We start from the raw sequence: 17,364 nt of genomic DNA on the forward strand, positions 1-17,364 counted from the left end.
GAAGATCTTTTCCTATGCTATAGGCTGTCGTATTGTCTTGTTGACCATGTCCTTTGCTTTACAGAAGCTTTTCAGTTTCAGGAGGTCCCATTTACTGTTTCTCTCAGTGTCTGTGCTGCTGGGGTTATATTTAGGAAGGGGTTCCCTGTGCCAGTGATTTCAGGTTTAATGAATGACACTGGACATGTCCAAATTAATCTAGATTTTATCAGCAATATAAAAATCATTTCGAGTAAGTTTATTAAAAAGAAGAAACAAAAACATATTGACCTAAGTCTCAATTTCTGTGGCACTTATACCCTTTACTGTTTTTATTTATCATAAATAGGCCCTTAATATGTGGCACAGATCTTGGTATGTAGTGCCGGGTGTAGGGTGAAGCTTTTGAAGGACACCAGTGGCGTCAGAGATCTCTGCAGTCTCAAGGTCTCTCTTCACTCTCCTTAAAGTGACAGTTCGCTCTGTGATAGGGACATAATCTGGGAGGCACCATCACCAAAACGCTCCATCAAGACTTTCACCAGCTGAACAGCTGAAGAAAGGTGTCAATGGACCTTTGATATGAGTAAGTGCTCTCTGGAAACAGCAGCTAACAGACAGTATCAGCGGGTACCTACAGGCCCTTTGCATAATATGTTGTCTTCTAGTTTAGTGTGATTATGGGGTTCCATGCAAATGAGTGTGTCTCTGATTCCTGTGTCTTCTCTTGGGCTCTTTTCCCTTTGTTTGTTTGTTTTTGTTCAATTCCGATGGGCTAGTTTTCATTTTATTTCATTATATTTTATTATTATCCCCTTGAATCCTATTTATTTTCCAATGAAAAACAGAAAGGGGGTGGATCCACATGGGAGGGTGAGGGAGGAATTGGAGAAGTAGAGGAAGGGGAAACCATAATCAGGATATGTTATGTGAGAAAAACATCTATTTTTCAACAAAAGGAACAAAATGTATAAACAAACAGATAAATTCTTCTTAGCATCCTATGGAGCCTTCTCTAAAATATTCTAGGCACAAACCTAGCCTTATCAAATAAAAAAAAGCAAAATAGTGTTTAATTTCTGATCAGATCATAGAGCAATAAAACTAGAAATAAATTGTAAGAGAAATACACAGAGACTAAACCGTACACTCGAAAATAAGGGAAGAAGTTAAAAATGTTTTAGCATCAAATAAAAATGAAAACACAGTTTATGAGAACCTTCATGGTACTACCAAGACAGTCCGAAGAGGAAACTGTATAGCTTTAAGTGCTCACCCAGCTGTGACCCCTGCAATGTGTAACAACAACCAAGGTCTGGCATGTGTGTGAGCACACACATCATAATGCCCACGTGGAATTCAATCTGTGGCAATTGGTTCTCTCCTTCCACCATATATATGTGTCTCAGGGATTGAACACAGGTCATCAGGCTTTGTGGCAGGTACCCTTACCCATCGAGCCTCTCACCAGCCCTTCCTAAGTATTTTGTGTAGTATAAGAAATCACAAATCACTTGGAAAACCATACATTTTAAATTAAATCAAAAGAAGATACTAAATGATGTAGTGACTATTGCTTTTCAGTGATTTGATGGCTAAATCATCAAAGAATCGCCTAGAAACACCCAAAGCAGCAAGATGTGTACAATTTACTACAACCACGGGATAAGGCACAGGTGTTATCTAAGGAATACCAAAAGGGAAAGAAATGTGGAAATTTTGCTGACTCATCCACAATTTTGTGACTTACGGCTGAATTCCATGTGTGCCATGTCTTTGAGGTGCGATGTTACATAGCCCATGCCAGCCAGGAGATGTGGAACACAAGCTAAAAATCATGCGTTACTATTGGAGCTCTTCTCTCTCACCTCTTTCTTTACTTCCTCTTCATCCTCCAGTGTCAACGCGGCCAGCTGCTTCGCTCTCTGCTCCATCAGGTTGACATACCGGATTGGGTTTGACAGAGCTTCGATCACATCTAAATGGGGAAGAGACACTCTAGGTCAAGGTTTTGGCAGGAGTGGACTTTATGTCATCCATCCAAGGAACTATTCACACACACAACCCACCATCCATTCATGCATTCATTCATCACCGGCCTACCCACTCACTGATGCAGCATCATTTATTCCTCCACCTACCCCTGGAACTCCCCACTCAGATATGCCCCAGTTTGAAAATACACAAGGGTCAGGACTTTTCTGAAACTTCAGGAGAAATCAGAATCACTCGGTTTTGAGAGTCAAATGATTTGCATTTCAAGTGACAATCCCCACAACGTGGCGCTCTCTCTAGCTTCCTTTTGAAGGGTTGGTCTACTCCAGCAATGGCTTCCGCACTTATTTGGTTAAAAATGTATCATGAGTGGAGACATCATGTAAAGCCTGCCTTCCATCTATAGGAATAACCGATTTGGCAATTTGGGTCTCATCTGCATGGCAGTGGCAAGGCAGAGGGAATTACAGCCCCCACCCTTGGGCCAGAAACATGTGTTCCAAGTTTGTCAGTCTCCACCAATGGCCAGTGTCTCACTCCTAGGAGCCTCGATAATACAAAACAAAAACAAAATAAAAACAACAAAACATTTGAAAATGTGACTTTGGATTAAGTTAGTGCCTGCGAATTTGGGACTCACATCTATAAACTGAATTAGAGATCTGTAACTCGCTGGAGGCAAATTCACTATATAGACATAGAGAAACAACAGCAGAAGTGGGCAGCATGGGTTGGGGAGTATTGGTCCTGTGGGGACTGGGGAGTGTTGGTTCCACAGGCATAAGACTACCCTTGTGTAGACTAAGCATTGGAATACTAGGATTTCAGTCAAGAAATCTTTAACGTACACACAAAAGCTCAAACAACCGACTGCTAAGCATATTGCACAAAAGAAGCTGTGCTTATGAGGTCATAGTGTCATACCCCTAGCCCAGTTAGCCTTCCACCAGGTGGCGCTGTTTACCTGCATATGTGTCTGGCACATAGTCTTTGACTTCTATGTAGACAAAGACAGCTGGCAGCATCAGGGGCTGGTTTCTCTCATTCCGCAGGGAGACATAGTGATAGCCTGCAGGGTGACAATGACACTGAGTGTCACCTGTTTGCTTTACAGTGCTAGCGACATCCATTCCCACCTGTGGTGCAGGAAAAACAGTCCACTTCTTTCTCATGTCAATCACACCGTTCCGAGTGATAAGAAAGTACTTTCCTCAACAGGCTGGAAAGCATCACTAATTATATACTATCATCATCATCATCATCATCATCATCATCATCATCATCATCATCATCATTTCTGTTCTAACCACATTTTTACCTGCAAATAGTGTATCCCACTCCGAATTACTGGTCCAAATGTGCCCTCTACAATAAGTCATACTTGATGTGATTTTGTGACTGGAGATCTGCTTTGTCCATGGGACATTAGTGTTTTGGGACCAGCATTGTGTCAACATGCACATGATGCAGAGGTTTTTAAAACATACTTTTAACACACCAGTGGGTTCTCTAAAAGAGCCCCTAGGTTGGAAGCCACCACCACTTCAGCCTGCACCCCAAAATGAACACACATGGGACAGAATCAAATTCAAATGGCATCCTGAAGTATAACTTTACCACTGAGCTCAGGCTAACTCAGCCAATCCTTATGCTGTAGCTTTTTCTCCCATGAGCACAGGCTAGTCCAACCAATGCTTAGGCTATGACTGTTTTTGCTTTGACCCCCAGGTTCTCTTGTTGGAGGCTGAGCAATCATCCAGACTGAGCTTGGCCTTCCCATTTCTCTAGTTTCCTATCTGGTGAGGTGATCCTCACCCCCCAATTCCTCTCAGAAGCCTCCACTATTAGGTCTTTACCAGAAGAAAACTGATAAAAATGATCTCATCTTGACCTGTAGCCTCCAAAACTGTGAGCGAAATGAACTTCTTTGCTTTATAAAGCATCCCAACTCGGGAATTTTCATTATAGCAATAAAAAAGACACTATTATACAGTCCTAACCCACAAGACTCATGATCAGGAATACAAATATTTGGAAGTGAGTTTTCAAACAGCTTGTTATGCATAAGAATTGTGGCCAAAGTTGATTTTTGCAACACTACCCCATGAAAAAATGAAAAACTACCAGATTTATTTGAATAATTTCAAAGCCTCTGTTATGCAGCAACATCACAAAGGAGCAATGCTGTTTAAGCAATATCAATTTGAGATGTGTTACATTCACTTATGCTGTGGAATGTTTGTTTAATGATGCAAAGATGTGTTGCAATCTTTTAGTATGCATTTGCTTAACTCTGTAAAGCTGTGCTACTCTGCCTACCTGAAACACCTGACGGTCTAATAAAGAGCTGAACTACCGATAACTAGGCAGGAGAGAGAAATAGGCAGGGCTGCCAGGCAGAGAGAATAAATAGGAGGAGAAATCTAGGGAAGAGAGTGAGGAGTGAGAATAAGGAGGAAAAGAGGATGCTAGGGGCCAGCGACCCAGCCACACAGCCAGCCACAGAGTAAGAAAGAAATAAAGATACAGAGAGTAAAGAAAGATAAAGTAAAAAAGTACAGAGGCAAAATGTGGAACAGGAAAATGTAAGTTAGAAAAGCTGGCTAGAATCAAGTCAACCTAAGACTAGGCATTGATAAGTAAGAATAAATCTCCAGGTATTTATTTGGGAACTGAGTGGCAGGCCCCCAAAGAGTAAAACAAAAAACCAACCACAGAGCAACAGATCCTAAGTCATTCTTTAATGACAAAGTCTCTCACCACATACCTGGCCGAATAGCCTGCACAGGCAAGATCCGATGGCCAATAAATTTACCTCCTTCTTCATATGCTGCTATCCTCAAACAGGCCAGAGAAGGCAGAACTACCTGTGGGGACATGAATGAGGGTGGTTATAAGAGTAAGCAAATCGCAGAAAGAACTACAAAAGTATTGAAGAACCTGACTCTGCCTTTCCCAAACCAGGTATCGACTCATCTAATCTCAGTAAAAAGTTAAACTGCCTCTTTGTGAGGTAAGGAAAGCCATGACCAGAATAGGAGAATTCTGGGAAGAGGAAAGGCTCAGTCTTCAGTCGTCACCCAGACACAGAGGAAGCAAGATGAGAATGCCTCACTGATAAAAGGTACCAAGCCATGTGGCTAACACAGACAAGAATTAAGGGTTAATTTAAGATGTAATATTTAGCTAAAATTATGCCTAAGCTATTGGTCAAACAGTGTTCTAATTAATATAGTTTCTGTGTTATTATTCGGGTCTCGGTGGCCAGGAAACAAAGGAACAAACAGTCTCTGCCTACACAAAGCCAAATAATTGCTTGTTTAAGACACCCAGAAACCACCTGCCTCTTGCAGCAGACACCCACCTTTTTAAACACAATGGGTTCTTCCTCCCAGACAGGATTCACAGCATTTCCCTGGGATGTCTTGGTTTTAAAAGCCTTTCTCCTTGTGTCCACTGGCAAACCAAACATATCCACCTCCACATAAGTCCCAACCTTCTTATCAGAAAGAAACTGGCCTGAAATAATCTAGAAAAGAGCAGAAAGTCTTGACAAATGAGTAACAAAGAGTTAGGAGACAGCTTGAAGGAGCCTACAAGTGTGAAATCCTATGCAAAATGAAATAAAAGCAAGGGTAAAACCACCATTCCTCTCCCACTTAACAAGTAGACAAAGGAGATGGAGAAGGGGAGGTTGGGAGCCAATCAGATGGAGTCATTGGGAACAATGAATGAACAAGCATCCTTGGATGTCACCAAGTTATCATGACCTCTGTCCTCACCCAGATAACCACCTGTAGAATTGTGGGCCTCCTTTGTCTAGATACAGAATTAATCAGTGTCCTGTAGCTATACAAGATTTAAGACTACATATTCACATAACATTTCCTAAGGCTTCCTCTATCTATATTCAAGTGGTCAACATCTGAGGGACCCATCACCTGTCATAAAGATTAATGAATACATTAACCCAGAACTAATTCAGAGAGCTTTCCAGGTTATTGGCTCCCTGACTCTTCAGGATTTCGGACCACATCAGCAGAGTCTTTGGCATTGCTCAGCTCCTGATGCTTATGTTCATGTCACCATTGTGCCAGATTTCTAGCCTAGTCACCATCTTGGAAACCCTGCCCCTGTTGTGGGTAACCTCAGAAAGCTGCTGAGTAGCTGATGACTTTGTTCCAAACACAACCTGGATCCCCAGGTTTGCTCCATCACTCCCTGCTCCTTCTGCCCTTTCTGGAAGGACAGGAACATTCTATTTGCTTCCATTCACCACTATGGCAGGTAGTAGATCCGTTGGATGTTGGCAACTTGGGCTACACAGAGAGGAACATGTGGGAGATGTTTTCTGAATACGTAAGTCTTAAAATCTCATTCAATTACACAATATTGAATAGCTAGGCAAAGTAGGCTCACAATTGTACAGACGACAAGCTCAGCAAGAGCAAAGGCAAGGATAAGCTTGGTGGACACACACTTGGCATCAACCACTGCTTTTTGAACTTGGGTTCTACTTGCCAGCAGGCTTTGTATAACATATTTGAAACTTTCAAGTGACATGAATCCCATTAAGGATTCAGATGCTAAGAAGTTTGGGTGCTGATGTTGTTTGGTGAAAATCAGGGTCCTAAAGTAGCCCTGACCCTAAGTCTCAGGGTTCTTGTCAGTCAGATGGAATGGCAGATCACGGTGTTATCTGGTCTGGGCTGTGGAAGTCTCTGCCAGAAGACCCACATAGAGCTATGATAGGACCAATGGGATCCCCATCCAGGTTTGGCAATGACAACAGAGGCAGGTGGGACTCTACTCAGTGACCTGCATTTTGGATGGAAGCTAAAGGGTAAATTTTTGGTGGGGCTCTCAAATATTTTCCCATTCATTCCATCTTCCCCGTATCTCTGTCATGGTTTTAGAACTGTTTCCACTGTCAGAGTAGAATTTTTAGGACAAAAATCAATAAACCAAAAGACACATGAGAATGAGGTGGAGCTAAACAAGTCAAACTACTACCAGTTTGCCTCAGCTAGGACAAGTAACAGAAATGCTAAAACACAGTCTTCCATCAATATGTGCTGCTTGTGGTGTCTTACCCATTCTTGACAGGAATTAAACCTCATTTGCTAAAATCCATTTCTTACAAGAAATACATTTATGCAGCGTCATTTTTGCCTAGTTCACTCTATAATCCATGGTTTGAAATAACTTCAAAAGACAAAATTATAAAACATTTTTGAGACTTTAGCATAAAGTGGCTCACTCTGGGGAGAACCAAGGGCTGGAGCAATGTCAGGTATGGAGGCAGAGGCCTGTCATCCCAGCATTAGGTTGAGTTGGGGGAACAGAGAACTCAAGGCAAGCCTGAGCTACATAGTGATGCTGTCTCAGAAAACCAAGGGCTTGGGAGGGAGATCAGAGGCAGAGCACTCGCTTAGTAGGTCCAAGGCCCTGGTGTTTCATCACTAGCGGTACAAAGCATGCGCGAGGGGGCTGGTGGTGTTTGGGTTAGAAATTAAACTCCCAAAGGGCTGTGTGACAAGTGTTTCACTTGGCTTTTTTAAGGTCAGTCTGAAAAATGCATTTATGCTGAGTTTTGAATGTTCATTATCCACACAATTATTCATGAAAACACAAATGAATGAGACTTTAAAAAGAAAACTTGGGGGTTTTATAACATTCTAGTTTCAACAGCGACACACTTTCAGAGTCCATGGGGGAAGCTCTTTATAAGAATAGAGCCCTCTTATGGTATTAAAATACTTCTTGACAGCTAAAAATCTGTGGTCACATCTATTTAAAAAACTGAATAAAAGGAACTGGAATTCATTTTTAGGATAAAATGCATAGTTAATAAAGCAATCCTTTAGATTATTAAAATGAGTTTTACATCCCTGAATATTTGGGTAGATTAAAAAATATGCTGTGGTAACATGGAAGCTTTTGCCCAATATTTAATAATTAGAATTGGTGAGAACGAGGGGAGGGAAGATGGGAAGGTCTCTGTATGGGTGCCGGGCTTCCCTGTGCATTTTCCAATGTGGTGTTTGCCTCCAAAGAGATGACTGGGGATGGCCAATGGGAAGGCTCTGCTCATCTATTTCTTTAGCTCCATCTATTCTCATCCTAAGAATGAGACTCAGCTCCTTTATTTCTTTTTAGTCTGGGGAAATCGCTAATGAGTATTTTATCCTTAAAAGGAAAAGAAAATGTATGAAGGATCCTTCCTAACTCCTAAGTTTTTGATGACAAAGATATTTCTTTATGCAATATATATGATCTTTAAGTCTCTTCTCAGGGACAGGTTTGTGACCTGCATATCCAGGGTAGGGGTGGGGGTTGGGGATGGTTAGGATGGGAGTGTACATACCTTAACGGATAGAGTGTTGGCCACTATCCCATCTACGATTCCTTCAGTAAATGGATCAAAATGCTTGTCCGGCCTCCTCATGAACTCTGGCTTTAGCCTGTAGCCGCTCTTCCCATTGTACTCATACATGCCCATGTTGATCTGCATAGCTAGGTCTAATTAAAAAAAAGCAGCTCAGGGTGAGTGCATCTATGTTTGGAAATTGCAGAGTAAGACTATATAAGATTACAGTCCACTTCCCCAACTGTTCACACCTTTACAAGGAAATAATTACACACCATAAAAATTTAGAGACACAAATTTTTAAAAAAAAATGAGCTGTAATCCCCATGCCTGCAGGCTGGCTTATAGTGTTAACCTTTTTCATTTTAAACACATTTTTACAAATGTTACACCCATTTTAGCAAGTATTTTTCGGCCTTAATTTTAACAACTGTCTAAAATTCCTGTGAATACATATATTTGAGTTGATGGTTTTATCCAGTCTCTTCTTTAGATATATTTGTTTCTAGTAAATTTTTAGCATTTTACATATGTCTTTCAGTGAACATCATAATGAAAGTTTTGAAAATTTAAAAGTGGGTTTGCTATGAGCAAGGGGAATTTTGGGAGTCAAAAGGTAGGCACATTAGAAAATGCTGTTTTTGTTTTGGTAAGTCTTATTAAAATGCCCTCTCCAGAAAATTTAAACTCACTTACACTCAGGCAAACCATTTTAGAGGATGTTTGAGGACTGATTTATATGTAATCCATTTCAAGGGATGCTCTAATTATTTGTTTATCAGTTTACAAGAAGGCATTTAAATGTGCATTTCTGTGATTAATTACAGCCAATATGAATTGTTCACAGACTCTTTTCCAAAGGACCTAGGTTACTGGTCAAAGTTTCCACAGTCAGTACATTTACTATAATTGCTGGGGTTAAAACAGAACAAAACAAAACACATTTTAGGGTCTAAGAGCATAGTGGTGAAGTATTTACCTAGCAAGTGCCAAATCCAGGATCAAATAAAATCTGTGGATTTGATTCATAGTATATATAGTGTGCATATAGTGTGCATGTATACATATATGTATAGAGTATACGTACATATATTTATATAATAAATAAAAAGTAGAAAGATTTTAAATCTCCAAGGCACCTAGGAAATAACTAGATGTTCCATATCATCCATGAAGTGATATATTTGTACTATTAGGGGCAACAAGGAGGTAATAAGAGGGTTGTTTCAGAGTTCTATGCATGATGTTTTAGAGCAAGGGGAAAAAAACAAAAATTTCTTTATTGCTTTATCAAACTATTATAATTACAACACTAAAATTGGACAAGGCAACTCAAAAGGAAACAATAGACCTCTCCTACTGGAAACAGTTAATATTACTCAAGAAATTGCATTATTCAACAGAACTAATATTAAGATGAGTAAAATGGCTTGGCAAAGAAAATCAATTGCCATAGAGCCAGACAATCTGAATTTGATTCCCAGGACTCACATGAGAGGAGAGAACTGTCTCATAAAAGTTGTCCTCTGACCTCCATGTGGGTGCCCACACAAAGGCAGACAGATGACAGACAGATAGACAGATACACACAGCGCACACACACACACACACACACACACTACCGAGCAAGGTGTGAACCTCTTAATGGCAGCATTTCTGGAAGATTTCTTTTATTTCTGTTTCGTGTGTGTGTGTGTACACATCACATGGACGTGTGTGCAGGTACATCTTTATGTGTGTGTGTGCAGGTTTATGTATCAGTGCACGTGTGACTGGAGGGAACAACTACCACGTGTACACAGGTGTAGAGGAGAGAGCACAACCTCAGGTGCTCCTTACGAACTGGTCACCTGTGTTTTAGAAACAGGCTCTTCCAGTGGGACCTGAAAAGGCCAGTCTGGTTGCCAGCAAACCCGAGGGTCTGTGTCTCTGCCTCTCCAGAGCAGACATGACAAGCGCTTATCAACACATCAAGCTTTTTTATGCGGCTCTAAAGGACCCCAGGTCCCTATGCTGCGAGGTAAGGGCTTTACCCACTGAGCATTCTCCCAACCCAGGATTTCCTTTTTTTTTCTTTATGCTTTCGAATTTCTAGTTTTTCTAAAATAATTTTATACCACTTTTTAAAATGCTTGAAAAAACAGCATGAAATCCAGATATAAAACCCCTTTCAAAAATTATTAAAGACATCTCAATTTTCAAAATTTAGTGCTCTTCCTTTGCTTTGATTTTCCTTCATTGGAATTTAGTTATCCAATCAAATGTGCACCACCCTCACTCCTAAGTTCCCACGGTAATGGCTTCTGAACACTTGGAAATGTGACTTTGCAGCAACGGAAGTGAGCTGCTGTTACTCACCCACGGTCTGGAAGTTGAGTGCCACCATCTGGCAGCCAGCATTCCAGAAGAGCTGGGGCATGTAGTTGGAGGAGTCCACGCGTGTTCCTTTGGGATAGATCCTGCTAAGTTGCATCTTGTTGTATCTGGACCATCATGTTAAGTAGTGGATACAATTTCAAAACTATCAGTCTACTCTATTGACTGTGAGCCTACTCTCTTACTGGGGGAACGGAGTAAATATTAATGATCACATTGCATTGGTAGGCAAAATAGGCACAGAATGAGTTTATAGAACAAACGTGTTCTTAGAAACAAAGTATTACTATTGGGAAACTTGTGGGTGCTGAGTACTGGGACAGAAAGTGCAACTGAGTCGAAGTCTATGCAATTAGGAAGCATTAACCACAGTCGTGAAGAAGAAGCGCACTACAAGAGGCTGGAATATAAGTCACAAGGGGAGGACGGTATAGAGTATGGGAGAAGCAGAAAGTATGAACCATAAAACTGTTTCTGAAATGCTCTGTCCTCATTTTCTTAACATTCTCTGGGAATGCTATTTGCCAAGACCACAGTAGTTTTTTAAGATTAATAAAGAGAGTAAATATAGCGCAGGAATTTCTGATCTTGTTTCAGATTTTCATTCAGTTTCCATCCTAAGAACATTGCAACAACTTAGCACTGCTCTGTCTTTGTGACGTGACAGACTGGCTCCTACCACCACTTCCGGCAGAGGTTAGTTAAGATCTAAGGCAGGCAAGACAGACTAGAGTCTGGAACTTGTACACTATATGATCTTGGATAAGTTAATTCATCTTTTGTTCTCGGTGTCCTCATCAATATAATACAATTCCTCCATCATAGGATTCCTTTGAGAATTAAATGGGATAACTTATTTTAGAAAAGAATATCACAAAGCTAGTACTCAATACTGATGACAACGATTGTATGTGACTTTAATTATAGAGTTCACATGTGTTCCCTCTTCTCTCACTGTTCTCTCTCTCTCTCTCTCTCTGTGTGTGTGTGTGTGTGTGTGTGTGTGTGTGTGTGTGTGTGTGTTTGAAAAGTGTCATAGCTTAGGGTATCCTGGTACTGGTAATCCTCCTGCCTCAGCCTTCTGAGTGCTGAAATTATATGCACATGCTTTCATGCTTACCCTCTATTAACAAAGCTTTTGAGTTGTGTGTGTGCACATGTGTGTGGTGTGTGTATGCAAATGTAAGCATGTGTGAATGTGTTTACAAGGTTATAGCAGAGGCCAATCTTGGATGTTACCTGTCAGGAGCTATCTCTCTTGGTTTTATGATCCAGGGTCTCTCACAGGCATACAGTTAGCACAAGCAGGCTAGACTGGTTGCCCAGCAAGCCAGAACCATCCTTCTGTACCTACCTCACTGTAATTATCGGTACATTGCTCCATATCCAACTTTCTATACACATGGGTCCTCATGTGTGACTGAGCCATATTTTTAGTCCCACTGATGAGGTCTAAAGATGAATTTTATTCTAGAAATTGCTTCACAAATTTTAACTCTTTAGGATAGTCGCATTGACTTATGAAAAAATAACCTGAAGGCCTCTTTGATTTTTGATCCATGGGGAATAACATAAGACTAGAAATCACCATTGACATACATGTACATTCATATCCTTTTGGTCATTCTTCCCACTACTTTTCAATTGAACATACACCATGTGTGTGAGGTGCTAAGCCAGATTTATAGCTATGTGCACATACCATTGATCTATAGATTCATATATATATAAATCTGGAGAACATATGTCGACTAGTACATAAAGTATATACACTTGTGTTACATATATTGTACCCATCAAACAGCCAATCACAAAGCTAGTAGCATTACTTCTGTTTGAAGATGAGGAAAATCAGAATTAAGCAAATTGCCAGGGAACTTAGAGGTTGATGGTTTGAGGCAGCCTTGCCGCCAGAGCCTCCACTAACCTAAGCTTAGTTGGTTTCTCTATAGACCAGGCTACCCACATTGCACACTACACTTGGGACTTGGGCTACAGATGGAGACCCATTCTGTGCATCTTTCTCCTTATTGAATAAACAGTCCATGATTTCCACTGGTGAGCTCAGCAGTCATTCATCAAATCAAGGATACTCTACAAATTCCACTGGAGACTTTGTAAGTTGCTCGAGTCCTTTGGTTTCCACGAAGGAAGACATTTCAAAGCTTTTATTTCTCTCTGAGTTCAACAACAACAACAAAAAGGGCAAGAAATAAAATTCAGTATTATAAATGATAGTGTTATAAAAGAAATAAATGTTAAGCAAATTGGAGAGTAACTGATTTAACTTTCAGTGTGTATACGTAGACTTCTATCCATGAAGTATTTACCAGTAATAAAAGTTGAGTCTTGCAAGTTACCTCTTCATATTTTGGGTGAGATATTTTCATGTATCTGAACTTTAGGGCATGAATGAATTAAGTAACAGGTGTATAGTAGTATAATAAGGAAAATGGTTTTGTTCTAAATCCCTCCAGACTTCCTGAGGGATCTGCAAAAGATGTGGGGGGGATATCGGTGCTGACATTGCAGGCTATTCAGACCCACACTGCAAACCCTTAAAGTCACAGCTAATGTGGCATCAGAATTAGAATGTATCAAAGGACAGGAATCCTGGGAGACATTTGAATCTGCAGACCTCATTTCCATTATTAGATTACAACAGCCAAAGAGGTGAATGTGTTAAAGAACTCAATATTCCTGAATATCAGAGCGTTAGGAAAACATGCTGAATGTGGAATTCAAGCCTCTAGAGGGGACAGGGGACAAAACAGTGTTAACTCAGACACTTTCATGTGTCTGATTTCAGGCAATTTCCTGGTCTTCCCAGCTTGGCTCAGCGGCTACGCTTTACACTCAGAAATGTGCTATACACAGCAGGCAAACAGCTCTGGGGTTAGAAAACAGGCGATCTTTGGGAAATTTTTCCCTCTTTGGCTCCCTTACTTTCAAAATGAGGCCCCTATTCTATCTCTCGATCACCTAAGACTCAATCCATCTCCTACTTCCTAATTTGCTCTCAGGGAACCCCATTTCCTTTATCTTGGTTCATCATTAATTTACTTTCATGCAACTAATTATTTTAAGCACAGCTGTTAATTAAAATGAAGTCTTCACGATGGGCAAAATACAACCAATGAGAGGTCTGGCATGATCACATGACAGAATCACAAGGAGGAGGTGTTCGAACGTCCACGGGCATCATTGGGCCCCAGAGAATGTCCACTTCCTGCTCCTCCACCTTGCAGCACCCCTAGGAGCTTTGCTATGGAGACACAGAAAGTGAAGCCAAAGGGCAGGAAACCCCATGGCTTTAGGTTGCTTTACACTGAACAATTTCAGGTAAAAAGAATCAGTAATTACGGCACCAGAAAATGCTGAATTCTTTATATATGAGCTGTAATGAAGTATAAATTCCTTAGGCTCATCAATGCACCAAGTGCCATTAAGTTGAGACTCAGAGCAGAAGGTCACAAACAGAAATGCTCATGCCACACAGAAGCTTGAAGTTGGCTATATCTACATTTTTTTTCTTAATGAGGCTATTGCATTTAAGCAAAGTTTCAGTTAAGCAACTGGGAAGTCCCCAAGGATCCTCTTCTCTGATCTTAACTTGCACCTTATGTTAGTATAAGGGACACTTCCACAAAAGGGTTTCCCCCACCAGGTAATGGAAAGATGGCTTTTGTATTTACTATGAGTGTATAGTTGGGTGAGGAGCAAAGAAAAAGTGATGCCCAGGGAATGACATAGTCTCCTCTGGACTTGAAATGAGCTAGAGCAATGGAACCTGGGTGGGTTGGTTCTAGTTTGTGTCACCAAGCTGAACAGATGCTCAGCACAGTCACTATATTACTAGGGGCCCCACAGGGGTCGTAGCAAAACAAATGAAATGTGAAATTCTCCACCACTTGGACACTGTCTTGATATCTTTCAGGGAACCCTTAAGTATGTGGAGAAGCATCATGAAACGGTATCCTATGGTTTTCGGATATAGCAAACATAATTACGAAGTGTTAAAAGGAGTTCTATTTCTGCAATGATGCCAAGACAGTACATTCCATGGAAATATTCAAGATGTCCAGAATAGAACACGTCTTTCCAGTTCTGAGTGCCCCTTAGCTAGGCGACAGTAGGGATTTCTCCTGCAGAAAAGCTTACTTTTTGAAATTTCAAAGGACTCAAACTTGACAGGTTGAATATAGTTCACGAGGTTAGACATCTCTTCTGTGGCCATGGCCTCGCTGCCGGCAGTCCCCTAGAAGCAGAACAAAAAAAAAAAAAATTCAGAGACAGCATTATACTACCCAGGGCTAGCTTCTCAGGAAAGTGGTCACGTGCCACCAGGGAGCAGAAAGTCCTTCTGTTCTGAAAAGAACTGCTGCAGGTCGATCCACCGCAGGAGAGGAACGAAAGGCAGGCCGGGTCCTCATCACAAATACTTGGTGGCACGTGTGTTTAGAGTTTGGATCTGGAGTATTTGTTTACACATCACGGATATTTTATGGATGAGTCCTAAGTCCAACAAAACAAATTCTCATTTAAAACTCAAACGCATGTTCTACCCACAACCCATTCTTTCAATGCTGAGTATAAAAACCAGCACATGACGGCTTTAAACATGCTATAAAAATTTCACGGTATACAATCTTCCAATGTGTGGTTTCAGGTCAGCTTTCCAAAGTTTTGGGGGTTTAGACATTTTAGATTCTATATTTTCAGATTCTGTATGCTCGGTGTATGGCTATTTTATGAATGGGAGAGCTGGCAGGGTGGTCTGGAGCCAACAGCCTCAGTACCATCATATATATATATATATATATATATATATATATATATATATATATATATATGTGCAGGTTCTTAGCCTCCCCTCAGGCATCGGGACTGAAAATCTGCATTCATGCAGTGATGCCCACAGGAACTGTTGATCTCTACAACAGAGAGCATGGATGAAGTCTACAGTGAGGAAATCAAGAACTCTCTTGACAGTAACAACAACTTCCATGTAGGTAAAGAACATATTAATGGAAAAAAATTAACCAAAGGTTGCCTTATGGAGGTAAGTGGGGACTATGCAAATAATTTCTATATTCCTTTATAAGCACTCCCCTCCCTCATGGGCTCCTCTGTGACCAAGTTTGCCGTCTGGCAACAGGAGAGCTGCTTAGGTCCTAGAGCAAGGCCATCTGATATTAAATCCAAAGGCCACAAGTCAGAAGCTAATGTGCTACTCATCTGCAAAATAAAAAGAAGCAGTACGGTTTTATAATTATTAAAAGCAAGTTAAAAAGCCGGGTGTGGTGGTGCTTGCCTTTAATCCCAGCACTCAGGAGGCAGAGGCAGGCAAGTCTCTGAGTTTGAGGCCAGCCTGGTCTACAGAGTGAGTTGCAGGACAGCCAGGGCTACACAGAGAAATCCTGTTTCAACAAATAAAGGATGTGAGCTTGAACCGTGCCTGGAAAATGGTAAGATCTTAGGTTATTTTAGATGCTATCTTCAATAACATATTCTTTAATACACGTTTCAGTGAAGAAAATCCTTATTATTACTTGCACAAGACAGGCCTCTCCAGACAGGTCCAACATTTTCACATCTTTTATTTTAGCAGAGAAAACACAAAGAGATGAGGGTTCTTTGTGAAAATAGCGGGCAGAAATCCCCTGGTTAATTGCCAGCTGGGAAACAGCCATTTGAAAACAGACCAAATGATCCAAGTGGACCCTGAAGCCACTCTCAAGCGCAAGCAGCATCCTCGTTAGTACTGCAGCTTCCTTTTGGAAGTCAAGATGAAATTTAGCAGGGACGTAACGAAGCACATTTCAAACTAGGCTGGACACCATGGCTCCTGTGTGTTTCCTTAGCTACGTGGAGGCAGACATGGGCTTGAGCCCAGGCTTTGGAGGATATCCTAGAATACACAGTGGGACTCATTCAAAGACAAACAAACAAAATATATAAAAATTCAGACCACATCAAAGCATGTCATTATAAGGAAAAGAATGCCAAGGAAGAATAGCGTATTGATCCATGTGTAGTGATACACACCCATGATCCCAGCATTTTAGAGGCTGGGTGAGACAGGAGGATCTGATGCAAAGCCGAAACACGGACTCCCTGTCGCATTCCGAACATTCCTGCAAACCTGCATTTTCTCTGCACTTTCAGACCACTCCACAAATCACGGAATTGCCTCAAAAAAACCTGAAGCTGGTGACCAAATGTCCTGTGCTTACTCTTTTTGCCACTAGATGGCAGAAGGGGATCATAAGAGAGCCATAAGATGGCTACCCGGGGACCAGAGCTCTAGAGCGAACTCACCTCATCCATGGAAGACTTTTTACAGTCATCATCGTCGTCGTCATCATCGCTCTCCGTATCTGCTTCCCCTGTCAAATTTTAATCATAGACATGATTTCAGAATTCGAAAGTTTGAAGAATTTGCAAAAGCACGCTACCGACTAGGTCAGGAGCACCCTGGAAAGCTGACAGTTGGCTTCTTTTAAAGTCATTTGCCCATGCTCCCCAACAAGGATTTATGTTCTCTTAGTAACAGAATTAAACTGACATTTTGACAAATTTGATTTGTGATAACATTGCAATTTTCAAGTTCAATTTAAAAAATGCCCATCGTATAGTTTCCT

At 41.0% G+C, this 17,364-nt stretch overlaps 1 protein-coding gene across 2 annotated transcripts in view; it reads right to left on the reverse strand.

The window, feature by feature from the left end:
• Positions 1–17,364, reverse strand: part of Plcb1 (phospholipase C beta 1) — a 676,602-nt gene that overhangs the window by 123,395 nt on the left and 535,843 nt on the right. For both annotated transcript variants that reach the window (XM_041670151.1, XM_041670152.1), the window contains exons 15-23: positions 17,042–17,109; positions 14,882–14,978; positions 12,814–12,898; positions 10,703–10,827; positions 8,342–8,496; positions 5,339–5,503; positions 4,742–4,841; positions 2,939–3,043; positions 1,848–1,957 (exon numbers count right to left, since the gene is read on the reverse strand). In XM_041670151.1, the coding sequence (XP_041526085.1) occupies positions 1,848–1,957; positions 2,939–3,043; positions 4,742–4,841; positions 5,339–5,503; positions 8,342–8,496; positions 10,703–10,827; positions 12,814–12,898; positions 14,882–14,978; positions 17,042–17,109 (1,010 nt within the window). The remainder of the gene's footprint in view (positions 1–1,847; positions 1,958–2,938; positions 3,044–4,741; positions 4,842–5,338; positions 5,504–8,341; positions 8,497–10,702; positions 10,828–12,813; positions 12,899–14,881; positions 14,979–17,041; positions 17,110–17,364) is intronic.

Source organism: Microtus oregoni, unplaced genomic scaffold (genome assembly GCF_018167655.1).
Source record: "Microtus oregoni isolate MIOR12 unplaced genomic scaffold, Mior012 000020F_ref0000438, whole genome shotgun sequence".
Classification (NCBI taxonomy): domain Eukaryota; kingdom Metazoa; phylum Chordata; class Mammalia; order Rodentia; family Cricetidae; genus Microtus; species Microtus oregoni.